The sequence below is a fragment of the Scylla paramamosain genome, chromosome 24 (genome assembly GCF_035594125.1).
Source record: "Scylla paramamosain isolate STU-SP2022 chromosome 24, ASM3559412v1, whole genome shotgun sequence".
NCBI lineage: Eukaryota > Metazoa > Arthropoda > Malacostraca > Decapoda > Portunidae > Scylla > Scylla paramamosain.
In genome coordinates this window covers 11533342-11557327 of record NC_087174.1, presented here as the reverse complement: position 1 = coordinate 11557327, position 23986 = coordinate 11533342, and the positions used below count along the sequence as shown (strand labels likewise).

Sequence of the window (23986 nt, the reverse complement as noted above, 5' to 3'; positions counted from 1 at the left end):
GAAGAGTAATAACAACAGACAGACCCATTCGAAGTCTTAGACACTCTCCTGAGGATACCAGCACCAATACCCCAGGACGAGAGGCGCCAGTATAGTGCCCCTCTCCTTTCTGAAGTGATACAGCAGGAAAACCTATCCTTTCCCCTTAATATAGAATTCAAAGCCCTATATACTCTCCTATGGACACCAACACCCCACATGAAAGTTCCAGTAGCAACCTCGTGGGATTGCAGGCCGTGACTCACCGTGGCGGACTGGGTGATGGGCAGGCGGTCTGGCAGGATCATCTCGAAGTCGATACACTGCTGGCCCGAGCCGAAGCTGAGCCAGCGAGGCGAGGAGAAGGTGGCCTTCTGACAGGCCGACTGCACCGTGCACCTGTGGGAGAGAGAGACGTGTGAATACCTGGCGGAGGGAGACGTAAGTAATGAGCCTTTTTTTTAAGAAAGCCTTGTTTTTTCTTCTTTTATTTTCAGCGGATCTATTTTTTCCGAGGGTCTTTTCTTAAGGGGTCACTGTAACATGTAACCGTAAGCTGTATCTGTAACCTGTTAGGGGATGAGAGTGCTATTGAGGAAAGTCTAACCCAACTTTTTTTTTTTCTTTTTACATCTCCCTTTTTTTTTTTTTTTTACCTGAAGATGAACACTTTTCTATGCTGTCAAAATAGTTCACCAGTTTTCTATTTTCTTCCATGGATTTCTTATACCAACAACACCTGTGTACCAACATTACAATGGGGAGGCGAAGCATAAAGGGGTGACTGCTTAATCTCGCATCACATGCCATCAATCTCCCGGCAGCGAGGGGCGTCATTGAGGGCGGCATTAATAATTGAGCAGACCACCAGCACCGCCACCACGTGAGGCGCCCCATTACCTGCCGCCGCGCCTATGAATGCCGCTGCTCCCTTTGTCATTTTTAGCGTTATTGATTCCGGTGGTGGTGGTGGTGGTGGTGGTGGTCTGTGTGTGTGTGTGTGTGTGTGTGTGTGTGTGTGTGTGTGTGTGTGTGTGTGTGTGTGTGTGTGTGTGTGTGTGTGCTTGCTTGCTTGCTTGCTTGCTTGCTTGCTTGCTTGCTTGCTCTCTCTCTCTCTCTCTCTCTCTCTCTCTCTCTCTCTCTCTCTCTCTCTCTCTCTCTCTCTCTCTCTCTCTCTCTCGTAAACAAATGTGCATATAAATCATCATTCATCTTAAAAGAAACCACACACTCGACTCAATGGCTCACTGGTTCTACTGTTGACTCTAACTAATTGACACCGTTCGATTTTCATTTCCTTCCCTTTGTCGGTCACTAACTCGTCATACATTTAAGAGGAGTTACATATTAAAAGTCACATGTTAAAATAAAAGTTGCATGTATTTTTTAATTATTTCTTCTCAGGTTAAGGATAAAACAAAGCAACATGAGGCTATAAAAAAAATATTTCGTTGAATTTAATGATTTGATCTTTTTGTAATTTTAAAAGAAAAGGAGAAAATAAACCCACTCAAAAAATAAAAAGCCGTATTTTCCGTGTTTGTTTTTTTTCCCTGATTTAATCTTTTTCGTTATTTATCCTTCTATTTCTCTCTCTTATCCTCTCTAAAACAAAATAAAAACTATGATAAAAGTAATGTTGCTTATTCTCTCTTTAAACTTTCATTTTCGTTGTATTTTAACTGTTTTCTTCACATTTCTGAAGATTTTTCTAGACTCACGTTCCGTTCACACACACACACACACACACACACACACACACATTACTCATGAAAGCATAATTCAACAAGAAAAGCAACATTTATCAGACTAAAATAAAAAAAAACAGTAAGAAAAAAAAATCCCACTTCACACTTGATTCTTTTAGTTCCTTCACTACATTTCTCCCTCCACACGACAGCAAACAAGCCATTCTTGTAACAAACCACTAAGGTGAGGAATTGGTCGTTAAGAATGACTAATATTTCATAAAGATCGATTTTCTTTGTATACTTCACACACACACACACACACACACACACACACACACACACACACACACACACACACACACAGATGATCGGCACATTAATAAACAGGGAAGTATATCTACATTCTTTATACAGATGAGAAAAACGATTTTATTTTCTACTTTTCCCGTGACTAACAATTATTTTTTCCTCACCTGCACTGCTTCTAAGACAGGGTATGTTTCAACACACACACACACACACACACACACACACACACACACACACACACAGGGCAATATGTGGTGTTCTTGTAACGAGCTTCCATAACCACTAATGCCACGATTCACTCTAACGACCTTATCAACCCTAATTAAGGCCACTACCTCTCCCTCTCTCCTCTCCCCATTTCTCCTCATCAGTTCCCCTCCTCTCTCTGCAACAATATCTCCTTCCTCTCCCCTTCCTCTTTCTACATTTCTTTTTCTCCTTTCTAATCTCTTGTTCTCTATCATATCTGCATCCTTTACTCTTTTCTCATTTCGTTTTCCTTTCTCTCTTTCCCTTTTTCTTATACGTCATTTTAATAATATCACGATTTCCTTACTTTCTTCTCATACCCCTTTCTTTCCATATTTATCTTCCCTTATCTCTTCCTTCCCTTCCCTTCTTCCTTCATTCCTCCTCCCTTCCAGTAACAGATGGTGAGACAGATTGGGTGTCTTCCTCTTTCCCTCCTTCCTCCTCTACCTCCATTTCTTTCCTCCTCCTCCTCCTCCTCCTCGTCCTCCTCCTCCTCCTCCTTCTCCTTCTGCTGCTGCTGCTCCTCCATCCATCCTTGGCTTCTTGCAGTCTCAATATAACCGTGTGTGTGTGTGTGTGTGTGTGTGTGTGTGTGTGTGTGTGTGTGTGTGTGTGTGTGTGTGTGTGTTATTTTATATATACACCTCCATTAACATTTACCTTCAACAATAAACACTCTAGTTATTCTATTACAAGACTCCTTCAACCACCACAACAAGACGGAGAAGAAGAAGAAGAAGAAGAAGAAGAAGAAGAAGAAGAAGAAGAAGAAGAAGAAGAAGAAGAAGAAGAAGAAGAAGAAGAAGAAGAAGAAGAAGAAGAAGAAGAAGAAGAAGAAGAAGAAGAAGAAGAAGAAGAAGAAGAAGAAGAAGAAGAAGAAGAAGAAGAAGAAGAAGAAGAAGAAGAAGAAGAAGAAGAAGAAGAAGAAGAAGAAGAAGAAGAAGAGAGAGAGAGAGAGAGAGAGAGAGAGAGAGAGAGAGAGAGAGAGAGAGAGAGAGAGAGAGAGAGAGAATAATAGAAAGATAAATATTACTCTAAAAATACAGAACAACAATAATAAACCAGGAATAACAAGAAAATAATGACAAAACTGAGAGAGAGAGAGAGAGAGAGAGAGAGAGAGAGAGAGAGAGAGAGAGAGAGAGAGAGAGAGAGAGAGAGAGAGATACACACAGAGAACACCTTAAGATACAACCGCACTGCCATCTCCCACACTCCTTGTCTCTCTGCGTGTATTTATCAAAGTCGTGTTTTTTGGGGGCCAGGAGCAGCAGTAATCTCGCTCGCCTGCCCGTGAACATTACCTGGGAAAGCCTGAAGAAGTGTGCCACTCAATTTTGGGCGAATTCCGAGCGTGTGAGGCCAGGTGTGCGGGTTAAATGGGGCGAGAGAGAGAGAGAGAGAGAGAGAGAGAGAGAGAGAGAGAGAGAGAGAGAGAGAGAGAGAGAGAGAGAGAGAGAGAGAGAGAGAGAGAGAGAGAGAGAGAATGGTAAAGACGCTACTTCCTCACACACACACACACACACACACACACACACACACACACACACACACACACACACACACACACACACACACAGGGCAGAGCGCATCTAAATTGACAAGTTTAGCTGATTAGTGAAAGGCTCACACATATGCTGGGATAATAACGTACACACACACACACACACACACACACACACACACACACACACACACACACACACACACACACACACACACACACACTAATAATCCCTCGCAAATTATTATACTCACGACTCAATGACGGTGATTAGTGAAGGCAAAATTGACTACACACACACACATGCACACACACACACACACACAAACAAAAAGACACCAATTCACTCACTGCATGATTATCAAAAGTACAAACACCCCACTATCATCACCATCATTATCACCACCACCTCCATCACCACACCTGCTCTCAACACTTGTCTATTACAAGTACAAAAATGAAGGTAAGTAATTAAATGAATAATGAAGTAAAAGGAAAAAAATAAACAAAAATATTCTTGAATGTCTTTCATTTTCCTTTGTTTTTTCTCTGTTGTTTTGTTTTGTTTACGCTTTGTTATTTACTTACTTTTGTTTAATTCTCGCGATTCTCTTTTCTTTATTCGTTTATTAGTTTTTGTTTCTCGATGTTTTTTTTTGTGTGTTTATTTATTATTATCCACGTTTATCTTTTCTTGTTGTTTGCAGTCTCTTATTCTAATCTAGTTTCATTATAGTCCTCTTTTATTTCCTTCGTTTTATCTCTTTGTCCTTTTATTTTTTTATTTTCCCGTTATCCTTTAATGCCCTTATTTCACTGTTATAGTCTTCCTTTATAAACATTCAGAAAACTGCGACAATAAAATGGAAGAACATGATTGATAGAAAAAAAAAGAAAGAAAGAATGTAAGGAATTTTTTGTCATCTCTAGGGTATAAAATTTAAGAGGGTCCAGTACAGAGTCCAAATATTTATATGTGATTATGAGAAAAGGAAAAGGTCTAACAGTGAGAAGTTTGTTATTCATTCTATCACTACTGTCTTTGTTTATCTTCTTTCTCGTATGTTCAGTCGTTTCCTCAGGTCTAGAAAATCCAAAAAACTTGTATGAATTATGAAAACGACAAAAAAGAAAAAAATCGAGTACTGAAACAAGATAAATTATAGTTGCATTTTGTTATTATCCTTTTATAATTTTCAGTCGTTTTCTTCTCAAGTCTAAAGAAATTGTGCGGATTGTGGGGGAAAAAAAAGTCTAACCCTGAAAAACTCACTAGATTCTATTACTGTCTTTCCATCTTTTTTCTTTTTTCACCAGTTTCCTAAAGTCAAAAAATCTAAACAGCCCTATGAATTACGAAAAAAGTGTCTAAAAAACTGCTTGGAATTATGGGAACTTATATAGCAGTGAAAAAGCAAAGTCACCGTTGAATTCTATAACTCTCTCTTTCACTTCTATTTTCACCTTGCCCTCATATTTTTATCCTTGTTTGATGTCCTTCACTTCTCTTTGCTGTGTTTGCGCCGTCGTTAGCGGGCAGCATACACACTCACGCCTCCTTGTGCCTCCTCCCATCGCCTTGTAATCCACGTGTTTTCAGGCAATGCTCAGCGAAATCGTGTCCCTGGTAATGGTCGATGTGTTTTGGCGTTTCGGGTTTTCATCATCATGCAATGTTTTCGCTTTTGGAATAATTATGCGTCTTCGCCCTTTCTTTATCCCCCAATTATCCTCGTGGCCATATTTGCCCGTTTTAATCAGCAGTTCTCGGCTTTGCGATAACATCAGGTGCGGGGGAAAAAATCTTTACGTGTTAGAAGAGGCAGTGTTTGGAAGGGCGGTGGTGAAGAGCGAAGGAGGAGGAAAGGGTAAGGTGAGTGAAAGGAAAAGAAGGGTTGAAGATGATGAGAAAAATGGAGATATAAAGAGAGATGGTGAGTTTAAGGGAGAGTATGAGATAAAGGGTGAAAAATAGGACTGAGGTTGAGTATGAAGGGAGATATATAAAGGGATGTAAAGGGAGGGTGGATGGTAAGGTGGAGAGGGAAGAATCAAAGGATATAAAATGAGATGGTGAATTTTTAGGGAGGGTATGAGATAAAGGATGATAAAAAGGGTTCAGGTTGAATATGAAGGAAGATGTAAAGGGATATAAAGGAAGGGGTAGATTCAAGGAAGGGTATTGGATAAAGGATGAAAGACATGATGGTTAAAGGGAGATAAATGGAGGAGTGAATGGGGAAAAAGGTAAGTCTGACAGAGGATACAAAGGTAAAGAATGTAAGAAAAGGATAAGAATTAGAGGAAGGAATAAAGGAAAAAAAAATAGATATAAAAAGGAAAAAATAAGATGAAGTAAGAGGAGAGAAAGGATGGAGGGAATAAAGGGATGAAGATAAAGAAAAAAAGAGTGATAGGTGATAAAAATAGGATGCCTAAACTGCATGGAATACAAGAATTAAAATAAATAAATAAACAAACAAACATGTATATCTTGAGCGTAAACCAATGTAAACTCCACCGACTTACAAAACACACACACACACACACACACACACACACACACACTACTCCTACTACTACTACTACTACTACTACTACTACTACACCACTCCACCTTCACCGTCAGGAGGCGGAGAACCTGAGGAAAAATAACCAAGTTTGCAGGTTAGGTTAACTAGAATCTCCCTCTAGACTCTTAAGAGGAGAAAACTTTGGCCACCGAGGAGAGATTGAGAATGTTTTGAATCCCTCACCTTGGTATCCTTCCTCTAAACCCTTCCTTCCTTCCTCCTTCGCTTTCTTCGTCTCCTTCACCCTCATCACCATCATTTGCACGTCCAGCCAGCCAGACAGCCAGCCAGCCAGCCAACCAAGCTTCCATCCATCCATCTAGCCAGCCAGCCTCTCCCTCTCTCTCCTCGTCCCTCCCTCGTCACTTCTCCTCATCTTCAGGTCCAATATGCAAGATTACACAAGCCACGTCATATCCTGCTGTAGATTAAGCTATGGATAGTGGAGGAGAGAGGGTGGGGAGATGGAGGGAGGGAGGGAGAGAGGGAGTGATGGGTTGAGATGTGAGGAAGGTGAGGGAGCGCGGAGGAAAAATGCCTGTCACTGAGAGAGAGAGAGAGAGAGAGAGAGAGAGAGAGAGAGAGAGAGAGAGAGAGAGAGAGAGAGAGAGAGAGAGAGAGAGAGAGAGAGAGAGAGAGAGAGAGAGAATAAAGAAACGGATATACCTGACGTCTGCATTTCTTTCCCTCTTCTCCCCTCTTACTCCCCCTCCCCTCCCACACAAAACCTCTCCTTCCATGTAACTTCCCCCGAAATTAATACTTTTCCCCTTATCTTCCCCTCTCCCCCTCATTCCCCCAGGCCTCCAGTGACGTCACGAAGGAGAGAAGATGAGGGAGAGAAGAGGGGAAGAAGGAAGGGAAGATGGAACACTCCTCAGAACTCCTCCCACTTTCCCTCCCCTCTTTTCCCCTCTCCTCCTCCTCCTCCTCCTCTTCTTCCTCCTCCTTCCGGTACCTGAGAGGGTCGTAGCAAATTACCTTATGAGGACACGATTATATTTTCGAGGCGATTGGGAGAGGGGAGAGTGAGAGGGAGGGAGAGGGGAGGTGAGAGGGGAGAGAGTTGCCGACCTCAGACCTCGACAAATATGGCGATATGATACAAGATGGGGCAGCGGCATTTGGGAGCAATATTGTATCTCTCTCTCTCTCTCTCTCTCTCTCTCTCTCTCTCTCTCTCTCTCTCTCTCTCTCTCTCTCTCTCTCTTCACTTCTTTATATGGTGAGGGATAAAGGAGGAGGGGGAGAAGAAGGAGGTGAAGGAGAAGGAGAGAAAGAAGAGGAGAAGAAGAAGGAGGGAAAGATTAGAGAAATATATATAATTTAAAAGTAAGGGAAATGATAAAGAAAAGGAGAGGAGGAGAAAAAGGAGGAGAAAACAATGAGAGAAGGATAAGAAATAGTAAGTAAGAAAAATTATAAGGGAAATAAAGAAACAATATGAAAGAATAAAGGAGAATGTGAGACAATAAGATGCATGAATGGAGATTGCAAGAGACAGGATGATATATGAGAGAGAGAGAGAGAGAGAGAGAGAGAGAGAGAGAGAGAGAGAGAGAGAGAGAGAGAGAGAGAGAGAGAGAGAGAGAGAGAGAGAGAGAGAGAGAGAGAGAGACCATGACAACAACAATGACCCCACAAACACACACACACACACACACACACACACACACACACACACACACACACACACACACACACACGTACAAAAATCATCATACGAATCTACAGCTACAAAAATTTATGACGACAGCTGGAGAGACACGGGACTCGAAAAAGAAAGATGGCGGACAGTTCCCTCTACATCTCTCCCTCCCTTCCCTCCCTTCCCTCCACAAATTACCTTATGAGTTTCCGATTGCTGTAGAGGAGACGAACCACGTGGAGGCCGGAAGCTGTGGCGATGGGAAGAAATGATAATGTTGTTCTTCTCTTCTTCTTCTTCCTCCTCCTCCTCCTCCTCCTCCTCCTCCTCCTCTTCGTCCTCCGTCTATATTTATGTTTTCCTTATTTTCCACCTGTCTTCTTTTCTTCTTATTGGTTGATCTGTCTGATATTTTTTTCTTTTTCCCTGTTTTTCTTTCTTTCGTCCGTGTTTGTTTTGTTTTCTTATTTTATTTCGCTATTTCTGTGCTTTATTGTATTTTTTTTCATCTTTCTTCTGTGGTTTTTTATTCATCGTTTATTCATTTTTTATTTGTTTTTCTTTGGTGGTTTCCTTTTTGATGTCTTTCTTTTATTTTTTTTATTAATTACATTGCATCTTTATATATTTTTTCTGGTTCTTTTACGGTTGAATTTTTTCATCGTTTATTTTTTTCTTTCTTTTCTCTTGCATTTCTTTCATATCTATAATGATCTTTCTTCTTCGTCTTTTCCTCCATATCTGAACCAAATTCCTATTTTATTTCTTCGTTTTCGTCGTTTATTTTTTCCCTCTTTTTACATTTCCTTCTTTCCTCTTCCCTTCCTTTCATATCTATATTTATCTTTCTTTTTTTCATTTTCTTCCATTTCTGAGCCAACTTCTTATTTCTCTTTCATTAAATTGTCATTTTTATCTTCCCCTCCACTTTCTCCTAAATTTCCTTTTCACCTCCGTTATCATTCTCGCAAATTTACATCCCTCTTTTCCAAAAATTTCTGGCACTTCTCCCGTTTATTTATATTTTTCTGTATACATTTTTTATTCATTTCTTTTTCCGTCAAATCTTTGTTCTTTCTCAATCTTGCTGACACTTTTTTTTATTCTTTGCATATTTTATTTATTTTTTTTCTGTCCACTTCTTTGCAATCTCCACTTTATTCTTATCTTCGTTTTTATCTTTTATTTATTTTCTTCCATCGATATTTCTTTCTTTTATTCCTCTATTCTGCGCATATAGTTTCTCTCTCTCTCTCTCTCTCTCTCTCTCTCTCTCTCTCTCTCTCTCTCTGGGTCTTCATCTACCCTTTGTTTCTCTCCTTTTTCTTTCATTTTCGCCATTCATTTCCTTGCCTCCCTTTCTTCCTTTCCTTTTTATATTAGTTCATCCCTCTCTGTTTGCCTCGTTTCTTCATTTTCCTCTGCCGTGTTTATCTTGCTGTTTAATTGCTTTCCTCTCCCAGTTTTCCTCCCTCCTTCTCTCCCTCTATTCCGTGTTATTTTCTTTCCTTGCTCCTTTTCTCCTCCAATCTTCCCTCCCCAACCACGTTTTCTCTTTCTTTTAATTTAATCTTCCTTCATGTCTTTCACATACATTTCTTTTTCTGCTATTTATTGTTCCTGTCTGTGGTTCCTCTTATTTTTTTTTCTATTCTCTTTCTCTCCCTTATAATCTCTCTCTCTTAAAGACATAAGGAATTAGTTCTCAAAATAGAGTGGTAGATAAAAGGAACAGACTCAGTCATTACATTGTTAGTGCTGAGTCATTAGGGAGCTTTAAAAGAATAGACGAACTTACAAATGAGGGTGACAGATGGAAATTCGTACGCATGTTTCATATAGAGAATGCCACGAGCATATACCTGACGAGTTTTTGCAGCTTCCCTTATTTTCCTATGTGCTTATGTTGTAATCTCTTGGTGTTGGAATCAGGGTGAAGGAAAAATAAATACGTGACTCTGAGTTTGGATAGAATTACGAAGGATTAATATTTTTTTTCCTCCTGAAGGCAACGCTGGTGGGCTTATGAGGTCCAGGCGGCGGTAAAATGATCTTTGTTATCTTTGCGTGGCGAGAGATCAACAGCTTAAAATGTTTTGCCGCGATGAAGGTCAAGGTTATTTATGGTGGAGGTGGTGTGTTAAAAATGGGATTATTGTTTTCCTGATTTTCTGTGTTATTTTTCTTCTCTTTCTCTCTCGCTCCTAGTGTTGTTTGTTATTTTTTTCTATCTCGTTTTTCTTCATTTTCTTTCTTTCCTTTCTCTTTTTCCCTTTCCCTATTATTTCTTTGTTTTTTTTTTCCCCTCTCTCGCTTTTGTTATTCTTCTCTATCCTGTTTTTCTTCATTTTCCTTCTCGTTTCTTTTTCCTCATTTTCTCTTTCCATGTCATTTATTTGTTTTCTTTATCTTTATCTTCATTTTGCTTTTCTGTCCGGCTTTCCGTTTTTTTTTTCTCTTTCGTAATCTTACTTCTTTCAGGGTGTGTTTGTTTAAAAATGGATTAGTTGATAATGTATACTGTGCTCTTTTTAAATGCTCTCTCTCTCTCTCTCTCTCTCTCTCTCTCTCTCTCTCTCTCTCTCTCTCTCTCTCTCTCCTTTATCTCCTTGTTTGCTTATTCTTTCCTCACCCTCGTGCTTCCTCTCCACAACACATTCATTATCTCTCTCTCCTTCACCACCACCACCACCACCACCACCACCACCACTAACACAACGACTACACCTACCACTACAATCACCACCACTATCACCAGACAACTCACGCATCACCACCATTCCTTTCACCCACCACCATCACCACTATCACCCTCTACTCCCGCTCACCACAGCTGTTTCCCCTCATCCCTCTCATTCTCCCTCATTTTCCCCCCTCCTTAGAGTACCAGTTGCCTCTTCCTTCACTTACACGCTTCCTTTCTTTCCTTCACGATCGCTTACTTGATAAAGGAGGAGAGCCACGTGGCCGCCTGTTTTCTTTCTCTCTTCTTCACCTTCAGACAGTTTCCTTCCTTTCTCTCTTCCTCCTCTTTCATTTTTTTCTTTTCACACGTTTTTTCTCCTCTTCACTTTATTCTTTTTTACTTATTTCTCTTTTTTTTCTTGTCTCTGTTCTTTATCGTTACTTTCTTACTCCTCTTCAGTTTTTTTTTTACATGGTTTTCTCCTCTTCACTTCATTCTTTTTTACTTATTTTTCTTTCTTCTTTGTTGTCTGAGTTTTCTATCTCTCTTCTTCAACTTATGACAGTTTAGTTCCTTTTTCTCTCCCTCTTTTTTTTTTTCTTCTCTCCCATCTCCTTCCTTTCTCTCCTTTTTTCTGTCTCTGTTCATCATGTTCATCCTTCACATTGAAAAAGTTTGTTTCCTTTCCCCCTTTCTTCTCTTCTCTTTCCTTCTTTTCCTTTCTACGTTCCTCCCTCGTGTTTCTCTGTTTTCCTCATAATTTATCTCGTCTCTATCTTTCTCCTGTTATTCAGTGCTTCCATCTCCCCTTTCTCTATTATTTTCTCTTTCATTCCTTATTCTTCCCCCTTTCCCTTTCTTTTCCTTACTTTTCTCCTTCTTCCCTTCTTAATCTCTCTCTCTCTCTCTCTCTCTCTCTCTCTCTCTCTCTCTCTCTCTCTCTCTCTCTCTCTCTCTCTCTCTCTCTCTCTCTCTCTTCAGTCCTCTTACTCTTTCTCCGCTTTTACTCCGTTTTTCTTTTGAACTCTCTCTCCCCTTCTCTCTTTCTCTTCCTGCAAATTCTTCCTTTTTTTTTCTCATCGATTTTAATATCAATCTCTCGTCTTATCTTCCTCGTTTTTCTTTACGTGTATTTTATGTTCCCTTTAGTCTTCTTCTTCTTCTTCTTCTTCTTCTTTTTACTCCTCCTCCTCCTCCTCCTCCTGCGTTTCATCTTGCAGATCATAAAAGCTGGAATTTTGGCCGCAGCTGCAATTTAGTGACGTTTACTGTTTGTCTGTTAGTGTGTGTGTGTGTGTGTGTGTGTGTGTGTGTGTGTGTGTGTGTGTGTGTGTGTGTGTGTGTGTGTGTGGTGCATAAAACAAGGTATAAATGTCTGGTTAATTCAAGGAGACAAGGACCCCTACTACTACTACTACTACTACTACTACTACTACTACTACTACTACTACTACTACTACTACTACTACTACTATTACTACTTTAAAATTGCTTCATCCACCCACGTTCGTTCTCCTCTCCCTTCGTCTTTATTTTTTCAGTGTTCTCTATATATATTCCCTCTTTCTCTCTTGTCTCCTTTGTTTACACTCAAGCCGTCTGGAAGGCAGCTTTACAAAATCACTGTGTGTGTGTGTGTGTGTGTGTGTGTGTGTGTGTGTGTGTGTGTGTGTGTGTGTGTGTGTGTGTGTGTGTAATTAAACAATGTCCTTGATCACTGGAACCAATGCAGCTCCTTTCCTTCCTTCCTTTTTTCATTACTTCTTTCCTTCCCTCCCTTCTTTTCCTCTTCCTCTTTTCCTTTCCTAATTTCTCCCTTCCTTTGTTTCCTTCTCTCCTTTTCTTCTTTCTTCCTCTTCTCCTTTCTTCCTTTCTCCTTCCTTCTTTCCTTCCTTTATTTCCTCCTTCTCTTCGTATCCTTTTCTCTCCCTCTACTCCTTGCATCCTTTCTCCCTCCCTCCGTTCCTTCTGTTCTTCCTTTTTTCATTATCTCCCTTTTCTCCCTTCCTCCTTCCTTCTTCCATCCTTCGGGGTGTCTTGGGACCAACACGCTCACTGTAGACACAGAGCAGAAGGGGGAGGAGGGGAGAAAGGGAGAGAGGGATGAGGGAGAGGGGTGAGGGAGGGGATGAGGGTGAATGCTGACAGTCATGGCGCGGATGGGGAGCTAAAAGTGAAGGCTGGGGTGGGATAGGAAGGGAGAGGGAGAGGGTAGGGCAAGTGAGGGAATGGGTGAGTGAGATGATGGAAGAGAAATGGGAGAAGGGAAGAGGATGAGGGAGGAAAGTGTGAAGTATTCTATGGGGAAGGGAGGGAAGAGGGGAGGAGATCATAAAGCAATGGGGATGAAAGGTGAGAAGAAAAGAGGAGAAGGATATGGGAAGAGAGAGAGAAAGAGAGATAAAGGAAATATTATATGGAGGAGAATGAAAGTGAAGAAGAGAAAAGAGAAAGATGAAGAAGAGGAGGAAGAAACAACGAACGTAAGGAAGAGATGGAGGAAGTAAGAGTGAGATGCTATACGTGGGAGAGGAGGAAAGGAGAGGTGGATGAGGGTGGAAGGATTCAGAAGCTGGTGAGGTGTGTTGCGGGCACCTGTTGCTCATAGAGGAGGTGGAGGAGGAGGAGGAGGAGGAGGAGGAGGAGGAGGAGGAGGAGGAGGAGGAGGAGGAGGAGGGGAATGAGGACGGGTCGGCAGCATTAAGACTCACCCCAACCTGACCCACACCACACCCCCACCTCGCAACACCCAACCCTCTACAACGCAACACAACCAACCGCAACACACAAAAAATATAGTTCAACACAATCTCAACACCACACAACCACCGTCTCCCCTGGATGACTCACGACTCCCCCAAGGCACCACACCATCACCCCACAGCTTCCCACAACTCCAGACACCACAAACACCACAAACTCCTCAATAATTTCAAAACGCATCTTGCCTTTGAGATACAAAAACAGTAAGGGATCAGTGGCCCCCCTTGAGGAAGAACTAATGTAAATTCCTCTTTTTATTTAATCTTCCTTCATTTTTTTCTTTTTCTTTCCTTTTCTTTTCTGTTATTATCTAAAGCTTATGTGTTGTTCTCTTTGTTTTCTCACTGTAACTATTTTCAAACAAGTATGTCCCAATATTATGTCCTTTTCTTCTCTATATGACTGTTCTCCTCCTTTTCTCCTCGTATTCTGGGCAGCATAACAGATAATGTTTCAAATCTACATACCAATCTTGAAATTTTCCTTCATAAAAAAAAAAGTGAATATACTGGTGGTTCTGAAGGAAGGAATGGCATGGTACTGTTGTATTAGTGTTGTATTGGTGTTGGTGTTCCCGGCGAGCTGTTCCACCCACCCTACTTTGACCTGAGCCTGAGCCGCGGGTTCTGGGGCGCCCACACAAGATATTCAATATAGAGGCGGTGTTTGCACAGACAACACCGGTGACTTGCAAGGTGGCTCCCGTGACAGTGGCGACGGGAAGCACCTGTGTAGTGAGAGAGAGAGAGAGAGAGAGAGAGAGAGAGAGAGAGAGAGAGAGAGAGAGAGAGAGAGAGAGAGAGAGAGAGAGAGAGAGAGAGAGAGAGAGAGAGAGAGAGAGAGAGAGAGAGGCTTAGAAGGGCGACCAAAGAGGAAATAATGACAAGGCAAGGAGGGATGAAAGGAGGTGGAGGTAAAACAAAGGAACAGAAGGAGGAAGAACAAACAAGCACGAAAGAACGAAAATAAGGCACTTAATGGAGGGAGAAGGGAGGGAGGGAATGCTGGAGGGAAGGGAGGCTGGTGCTGTACGGTCAGGAGGGAAGGAGAGAAGGGGGAAGGGAGGGACGAAGAGAAGGATGGAAGTAATGGGGGCAGTTCAGGTAAGAATGACACTTATTGCTAGGGGATATAAAGATCAAAGTAATGGGGAGGGAAGGAGGGGGAGGGAGGGAGGGAGGGACGCCTGCTTGATGGAATGGGAGAAAGAAATGGAAGGTGGAGCGAAGAGGGAAGAAAGAAAGGGAAGAAGGTCAAAGTGAAAATTATTGTTTTGGAGGCGTGTTTGTGAGATATTATTACTTCCTCCTCCTCCTCCTCCTCCTCCTCCTCCTCCTCCTCCTCCTCACTATGCACGTTCCTCTTTGTTGATGGAATACAAATGGTGAACAAAAAAACACGCCAACAAATGGACAACGATGCATAAAGAAGAGAACATGAAACAAAAGGAAATAAAAACAATCCACAAAAAATACAAGAAAATAAAAAAAAAAAACAAGCAAAAAGCGACGCGTAGCAACACACACACACACACACACACACACACACACACACACACACACACACACACACACACACACATACATACATACATACACACACACATACATACACTTCAAGAGGACAGTGTGACTCATGACTCAAATGATTGGAGCGAAGTGCACCAAGAGGAGGAGGAGGAGGAGGAGGAGGAGGAGGAGGAGGAGGAGGAGGAGGAGGAGGAGGAAAACGGAAACATTGAAGAATAATCACTAAAAGTATGAGTCATAGTATAGAGGAAGAGGCTAAATAATGATGGTGGTGGTGGTGGTGGTAGTGGTGATGGTATTGGTGGTGGTGGTGATGATGATGATGATGATGGTGATGATGATGATGATGATGATGATGATGATGATGAAGATGAAATGAGAGAGAGAGAGAGAGAGAGAGAGAGAGAGAGAGAGAGAGAGAGAGAGAGAGAGAGAGAGAGAGAGAGAGAGAGAGAGAGAGAGAGAGAGAGAGCGACAAAAGGGAGTAAATAGGAGAGGAATTACGAAAGGGACGGACAGGAAGAGGGTGAAGAGGAGTGGAGGGAAGGAGGGAGAGGAGGAATGAAAGAGAACTGATGGACAAGGGGTGAGAGGAGAGGAGGGAGGGAAGAGGAAGAAGAGGACGAGGCCTGGAGGAAAGTAAGGAGAGACATGCTTTTCCTCCTCCTCCTCCTCCTCCTCCTCCTCCTCCACCTCCCCTGTTTCTCTTTATCTACCCAAGGACTTTATTTTTACTTGCATATGTTTCTCTCCTTCCCTTCCCTTTTCCCTTCACATTTCTCTTCTACTTTCCTCTCCTCCTCCTTTCTCCTTTACAAAGACATAAGATCTAATTTGCAGCACCAGACTACAACATTTAACGTTTCGTCTGCTGGCCTCTGTAAACACACACACACACACACACACACACACACACACACACACACACACACACACACACACACACACACACATGCGGTCATAAATACGTCTAGAATGTAACTTACGCTCTCTGACAGTCATAATTAAAACAAACAGCGTAAAAAACTTGAAGTATACAGCGTATTTAACCACCGTGACAACACACACACACACACACACACACACACACACACACACACACACACACACACACACACACACACACACACACACACACACACACACACATACACACACACATACACACACACACAATAACTTAGCTACGTTTGTTTGTAGTAGCAGTGGTGATGATAAGAATGTGGTAGTAGTAGTAGTAGTAGTAGTAGTAGTAGTAGTAGTAATTGTTGTTGTTGTTGTTGTTGTTGTTGTTGTTGTTGTTGTAGTAGTAGTAGTAGTAGTAGTAGAATTGTTATTGATGTTGCTATTGTTGTTGTTGTTCTTATGATAATAGTAAGGTTGCACGAGTAATAGTAGTAGTAGTAGTAGTAGTAGTAGTAGTAGTAGTAGTAGTAGTAGTAGTAGTAGTAGTAGTAGTAGTAGTAGTAGTAGTAGTAGTAGTAGTAGCAGCAGCAGCAACAGCAGCAGCAGCAGCAGCAGCAGCAGCAGCAGCAGCAGCAGCAGCAGCAGCAGCAGCAGCACGAACAACAAAAGGCCACGCCAACAGCCAGCCATGAAATCGTCTTCAACAAGAATTCCACTAATGTAAACAAACCTATTCTTACACAATAATACTCTTTTAGACTCTTTCTCCTTCCCTTTGTCACTCCTTACACCACAACATCCTCCCCTGCCACCAACCAGCCCTTCTGAATCATCACTGCCGACACCTCCCCTTCCACACACAAATACCCCCAAACACCAGTTCACATAACCTATCCCCTGCCACTGAACCCTAATTCCTAACTCATCACTCATCCCAACACCCCTTCCACCTACAAATACCATAATACCCCTTCATATACCCTTCTACCATCTATTTACCATTCAATTTCACCCCTCCACTACCTCCTCCAGCTTCCTCCTGCAGGCCCCTGTAGCAAAGCGGCAGGGAGGAAAAGGGTCGTGCTCGCCACTGACAAGCTGCCCTGCCGCTACTGAGGGAACCTGCAGGCTAATGATAAGTTTAAGGGGCCCTCGTTAAGCTGGGAGGAGCAGGAGCAGGAGGAAGAGGAGTAGGAGGAGGAGGAGGGAGGAGAGGTGGGTGGGAGGAATGGTGGGAAGGAGGAGACAAAGATATAATGGCAGCAATTCCTCATAGTGGTAGTCGTATTCCACACACACACACACACACACACACACACACACACACACACACACACACACACACACACACACAGGAGAGAATCACTATTTCTCTGCTGAGTCTGGAAGGAGGAGGACTAAAAAAGGCAAAGTGAGGAATGGGAGGCAGTGGAGGGCGTGAGGCGTGAGGAGCGGGCGGCGGGGGAAGGAAGCTCGGGGTTTGGGGTCCTGTAGGAGGCGACGACGGGGAATGGGGGCGCGGATGGGGCGAGGATGAGGTGAGGATGGGGCAGGGATGGGGTGACGGGGAAAGGTCGCCTGAGATCGATGGGGGATGACGCACACGTGAGGCAGGACGGGAGATGGGGCGGCCCAGATAAGCGGGGCTAGATGAAGGGGTGAGATGAGGGAGGCAGGAAAGAGAACTGGAGAGAGAGAGAGAGAGAGAGAGAGAGAGAGAGAGAGAGAGAGAGAGAGAGAGAGAGAGAGAGAGAGAGAGAGAGAGAGAGAGAGAGAGAGAGAGAGAGAGAGAGAGAGAGAGAGAGAGAGAGAGAGTATCTCTTCCCCATGCTCCTATGCTCTCCACTACCTCACCTCCATCGCTACCATGCCTAGGAGGAGGAGGAGGAGGAGGAGGAGGCACACACAAGGTAAGACCGGGAGGACTAAGACGAATGAGAGGAGGAGCAGCAAACTGTGGGCAAAGCAAACAATTACCAAGAGAAGGAGGAGGAGGAGGAGGAAGAGGAGGAGGAGGATGGTGGAGGAGGGTGGAGATGGTGGTTGAAACGTCACCTGCTCCTCCTTCACCTCCTCCTTCACCTCCTCCACCAGCAGCGGGTGACTGAGGAACAGTGGACGGCGCCCCACCGCTCGGCCCTCGCGCTCAAGATAACCATTTTTGCATATTGAGGCGGGCGGGTATCTGCGGCGACGATCTGGTGAAGAATGGCGTCACTGGGCAGGCGGACAGCAACATACATCAGGAGAGAGACGGGCTACCTCGAACTGCCCCTGTCTGTAGGTACTGGTGGTGGTGGTGGTGGTGGTGGTGGTGGTGGTCCTCCTCTCCTGCTTACTGGTGTTGTGGTGTTGTGTCTTACCTCTCCCTATCACCACTACTCGCACCATTCAGAATCATCACCACCAACACCAACACCACGGACAGTGAGAACAACATAGTGTTATCGCCAGAGAGAGAGAGAGAGAGAGAGAGAGAGAGAGAGAGAGAGAGAGAGAGAGAGAGAGAGAGAGAGAGAGAGAGAGAGAGAGAGAGAGAGAGAGAGAGAGAGAGAAAGGGGGAGGGGGATAAGAATATAAATCCAGGACAAGAAAACACCACTTGACGCCTCTCGCTGATACCAATCCAGGTGTGACAGGTGCAGGGTGGGAGGGGGAGGGGAGAGTGGGGATATTCAGGGGCTCAAGGGGTACTCCATTACAACACTCAGCTGCACCTCTACTGTTTTTTTCTCCTTTTTTTTTTTTTCAATCCGTAATGCCTCCATGCACGCCTCTATTGTCTTTTTCCTCCTGTTTTTATTCCTAATGCCTCCATGCATCGGTGTCTTGAAGCGACGTGGAGGAATGGCGCGGGGCAGTCCCACCTGGCCACACTAAAGCAGGTGTTACTCGGGCAGCGGCGGCACACGGCTCATCCCCCCGACGCGGATGTGCGGCTGTCCCCCTGTGCTTCCGTAACGAATGGCGGCCACCTTCCACGTGATCTTAATGGAGCCTTTAAGTGTTTATTGTGGTATTTATGTTGGCTATAATCCCCCAATTAGCGTTAATGGCGGCGGAATCCTCCAGTGTGGTCGTGATGGTGCTCGCTGCCCTCGCTGGAGGCTCCCTGGCACTTTATGTTTGTCGTGAGGTTGGTGGCTGCGTGGCCCGGCGGCGGCTGTTGCTACTGACGGCGAGGCGGTGTCCTGAGGGAATGTCGGTGCTCTGAGGGAAGCCAGTGGCCTTGGGGAGATGGCGGCGTTCTTCAGGAGTCTAGTGCAATGCGTGCTTTTGTTTCAAGGGAGTTATTCCACCTCGCGTCACAATGGAGCGGAGTGTTCCCCGCGGCAGCCGCCTCTCCTCCTCCTCCTCCTCCTCAGTTAACAGATCTGCACCAGCATCCATAATTAGATCTTCTTCCTCCTCCTCCTCCTCCTCCTCATTCTCAGTTTAGAGAACTCCTTCCCTCTTCCTCCTACTTAGTTAATGACCAACCATTCGCAGTTTATAGACCTCTTCCCTTCCTCTTTAGTTAGTATATATCCTTCCTCTCTTTCTCTTCCTTTTCTTCCTCCTCCTCCTTTAACTCCTCCCTCGCACGTTACTTCGTGTTTCTAAATTCAAGAAGCTTAAACAACTTTTCCTACTTCTATCATTCCTCTCATCCCCCTCCCTATCTCCTCCTTCCTGCCCCACGCTCCCCTCCATTCCACCTCATTAATTAGCGTCCGCTGCTCCTCGCTACCTGTCCCCCCGACGTCTCAGGTGCAGCCAAATCTCGGCCAGAGTCCATTTAATTATTATAATGAGGGCGGGCGTGGTCGCTCCGCCCCGCCACACTGACGCGGCCGCGGCTCCCTGACTGATCGCCGGCTTTATGGGGCCCGCGACTCCCCCTCCACGCTTTATGACGCCCCAAGTTATAATTAAATTTTAACTCAGGTAATACTAGCGATCACAGTTTTGAGGCGAGGCGAAGCAAGGCGTGAGTCTGTCTGTGTGTCCGTTTGTCCGTCTATTGGTGGGTTACTGTGTTGGGATTCTTGTGTGTGTGTGTGTGTGTGTGTGTGTGTGTGTGTGTGTGTGTGTGTGTGTGTGTGTGTGTGTGTGTGTGTGTGTGTGTGTGTGTGTGTGTGTGTGTGTGTGTGTACAAGGTGGCAGGAATAACAGAGTACTCAAATATATGAAACATTGGTAATTTACGCTACTCTCTCTCTCTCTCTCTCTCTCTCTCTCTCTCTCTCTCTCTCTCTCCAAGATGCTTAGGATGGAAGGGAGATTTGGAGGAGAGAAAGGAAGGAAGCTTGTAGAAAGAAAAGGAAAAGTGCTTAACTACGAGAGAGAGAGAGAGAGAGAGAGAGAGAGAGAGAGAGAGAGAGAGAGAGAGAGAGAGAGAGAGAGAGAGAGAGAGAGAGAGAGAGAGAGAGAGAGAGAGACTTAGAAGCGTGAAAGGCAGACTGGTTGGTGAAGAATGAACATGTTTTATTCAAGGCAATGAAGAATCCAGCAGAATGAGGCTTAGTGGGTAGACATGATGGGGGAAGGGGTGAGGAAGGGGTGAAAGAAGGGAGGAAGGAAGGATTAAAGGAAGGGGTGAGGGAAGAGGTCAAAGAATGGTTGCAAAGAGGGGTAAGGGAAGGGGTGAAAGAAGGGTGTGAGGGAAGGGAGAAGGAAGGGTGTGAAGGAAGGACTGAAAGAACAGATGAGGAAAGGGGTGAGAGAAGAAGTGAAAGAACAGGTGAAGGAAAATGTGAGGGAAGCGGTGAGACAAAGGGTGAAAAAGGAAGGGGTGTGGGGGTGAGAAAAAAAATAAGGAAGAAATGAGAGAAGAGATGAGAAAAGGATGAAAATACGGGTGAAGGAAAGGGTGAGAAAGGGTGTGAGATAAGGGTGAGAAAGGGGGGATGAAGAAAGGAGTGAAAACAGCGAGTGAGGAGGAACTAAGGGCGGAGGGAAATACCTTATGAAAACGAGGGTGAGTGAGTGAGGGTTGCCTACAAAGGGGGAGGGAGATGAAAGGCACTGGTATCGAATGAAGGATTTTACAGGTGAATGAGAGAAAACTTAAGGTAGCGCAGAGAGGCAACCTTCATAGAGCAGAGAGAGGGAGAGGGAGAGGGAGAGGTATGAGAGGTGAGGGACCTGAGGGGATGCTAGGTGGAGAAAGCTACCCATGCAAGAAGGAGAAATGACCCTTACAACTCTACCTTGCCTCCTTTTCTTTTTTCACCTGACCCACTGAATCTTTCTCTCTCTCTCTCTCTCTCTCTCTCTCTCTCTCTCTCTCTCTCTCTCTCTCTCTCTCTCTCTCTCTTTCTTGCCCCAGTCGTCGCCACTTTTATGGTGTTTTGTCACTGGGATCCAGTTCTCACTCGGTATCGGGTTGGCGACGCTAATCAGAGGCAGAGTTTTTGCGGCGAGGGGGCCACGGACTGGTCACCACTGGCTGGCTGGCTGGCTGGCTACATGTCTGATTAATCATGGCTGATCGGCAGTTGCTACTCGTTTTCATCCATCAAACTCTATCGTTAATATTTACCTCCTTTCATTAATCAGCTGTAATCGCGCACCGCCACAAAACACCGTCCTCGCCCAGAAATCAGCATTCACCTTCCGGGTTCTCCAGCTCCCCGCCGCGCGCTCCTCCAGCCTCGAGACTCCTTCTGCCTTTCACCGTTTCCTTAAGATCGTGAATGAAAAGGAAATCACATTCACTGCTTCCCTTCGTTTGCCAGCGTCCACCAAAGACCTCGCTAAGACTTCGCTCCTTATTAAGTCAATCCGTAACGAGGGCATGAACGAGCTTACCGCTGCCTCGTTATCCCGGCATGGGAGTCTGCTAACAGGGCAGCCGCAGCCTCCCGGCACTCCCCGCCAGCACACTCACTCCGGCTTTCATTCAAACGTCATAAAGTCACCCACACCGTCTCACGCAGCGCGGACACCCACGGCACGACCACCTGAGTGTGTTGTGTGGAGAGGGTGACTAATGGCGGGCGGTGGGCGAGGCGATAAGGAATAGAGGAAGGAGAGGGATAAAAGTATTCGCTGAGGAGGGAGTGGGAAGGCAGAGGAGGAAGGGGAGGGGCGGAGTGGAAGTACTGGTAGAGGGAAGGGAGTGGGAAGACGGAGGAAGGGTAGGGAGTGATCAGCAGTCACCGCAAGGACACACGATCCTCAGCCACACCTGTCAGGAGTCAATGAGTACCTTGGGTTGGACCGCCGCCTCTGCCTCCGGTAGGCGCCCTTGCCTGCCTCACCCCTCTCCTTAATGAGCGCCCGAGTGCTGCCCGCCGCTGGTTGCCGGTGGCCGCGGGGGGCAAGATGGCAGGATGGGTCCGGAGAATGCACGGCAGGCCAGTATGGGGGAGCGGCAGGTAGGGGAGCATGGGAGCGAGGCAAGGTAGAGGCGGCCGACAAAGGGTGCAGGAGGCGGCTGCACCTCCCCCTCGCCGGCTGTGGTGTGCGTGCTGCGGCTATTGACTGTAACCAACTCATTACCACACCTGATGACCGCCACGAATAAAATCTGGCCCTCCCCTCCGCGCCCCGTCCTGCCGTGCCCCGGGAAGTAGCAATTCTCCTCCCTAAGAAGGTTATCATTACTTCTTCAGGAAGAATAAATAGTTTAATTTCCAGCCACTCTCAAGGCGCAGAGGCCGCTGCCCTGGACGTTCACCCATAGCCCTGCGTCCCTCCCTCCCTCCCCCTCCTGCCGCCGTGGAGAGACCTGCTGTCGCCCTCACAGTTCCTGCCGTGCACACCTCTACAGCCCGCGGCTCACCGCAGGGCGTGCTGCTGCTACACACGCGCTGCCGTTCGCACACTTGGATTCAATCCCGCTAACAACAAACATAAGGCGGGTATAGAAAATGGTGTGCGCTCATCACAACAAAAAAATGCAGCGTTGCATGATTGTAGTTCAAGGCAACGAGGCGGCCGCTTGGGTGGCGCGCCGTCCTGACGGAGGGTGCCGCCGCCCGCCGCGTCAGACACACGCCCACGCCGCACTCACACAGGCAGTTTCGGCACATATTTCAGTGCGGTACGGTGAGTCTCCTCCAAGTGCCCCTAGGAGTGTCTGCTGCTAAGGGTTCGTGCCATACGGGGGCTGCTGTCGGCAACACTAGTGTGGATGCTGGAGCACGCTGGCAACTCCGCGACGCCTCAGATGATACCGCCTGCCTATTACCTAATTGATTTTCATTTACATTTACCCATGAGCGAGGACTCCCAAGACGCCCTGCTCACCCTCTAGCGAATTCATGTTCGGAGAGGAGGCCGTGGCCCGCTTACCGGGGTGCCCCTGCCTCGCACCCCCCTGGCTGCCCCGCTCCGTGTGAGGGTTATCGTACGGGGCGCACCCCTCCGCCCCGCCGCCCGCAACCAAGCCTTCCATTTCTTGCCACTCAGTTATTAGATTCAATACACATTTTCTTCTTCGGTTACCTGCTGGCGGGACCATTAGGATAAAAAGCTGCTGGAGGGGAGAAGCAGAGACAGGAAGCAGGGCAGAGACGCGAGCACACACACACACACACACACACAAGTAGCCAAGCCGCTGCCCCGCTTGCCCGCCGCACTGCCCGCCGGTCCATACCCGCCCCAGGCAGCGTGCATGGTTCTGCCAAACCTCTCGCTCGAGTGACCCTTGCCAAGGTGAGCCGGGAGGAACACGCCGACTAACTTCCCGGGGGACCCACTGTCAGGTGCCGCCACCACCACCACCGCCGCCTCACACACCAGGTTGTGTTTGGACGTATACAAAATTAAGATAATTGTTCATACTCAGTTATCCAAACGATGACTGACTGCCTGTGTACCCTTGACCGCAGCGGGGAAACCTGTGGGGGAGGGGTAGGTGCCGTGCGGTGAGGTACTGGAAGGAGGAGGAGAGAAAGATGGCTGTGGTAGACTAGTAGAGGCTTGAAAGTAGCGCTAAGCTGCAACTTGCAAATCTAGAACCTCCGTCATCCTTGTTATTCCTCCTCCTCCCGTCCTCCTGCTCCTCCCGGTCTCTCACACGCACAGGTTCCGGGATCCCCACTCGCGGCGGCTACACAATCCACAACCGACGGTCAAATAAACACAAATCCTCGCTGGAAACACAATTGGCTGCGTGAATGCCCTGCATCTCCCGCTGCATCCTGGCCACACACAC

General features: G+C 45.7%; 1 protein-coding gene across 1 annotated transcript in view; it reads right to left on the bottom strand.

The window, feature by feature from the left end:
* LOC135112730 (plexin-B-like) overlaps positions 1-23986 on the bottom strand; it is a 420239-nt gene that overhangs the window by 69086 nt on the left and 327167 nt on the right. Inside the window, 1 exon segment of the mRNA XM_064027486.1 lies at positions 246-378. Coding sequence (XP_063883556.1) covers positions 246-378 — 133 coding nt within the window.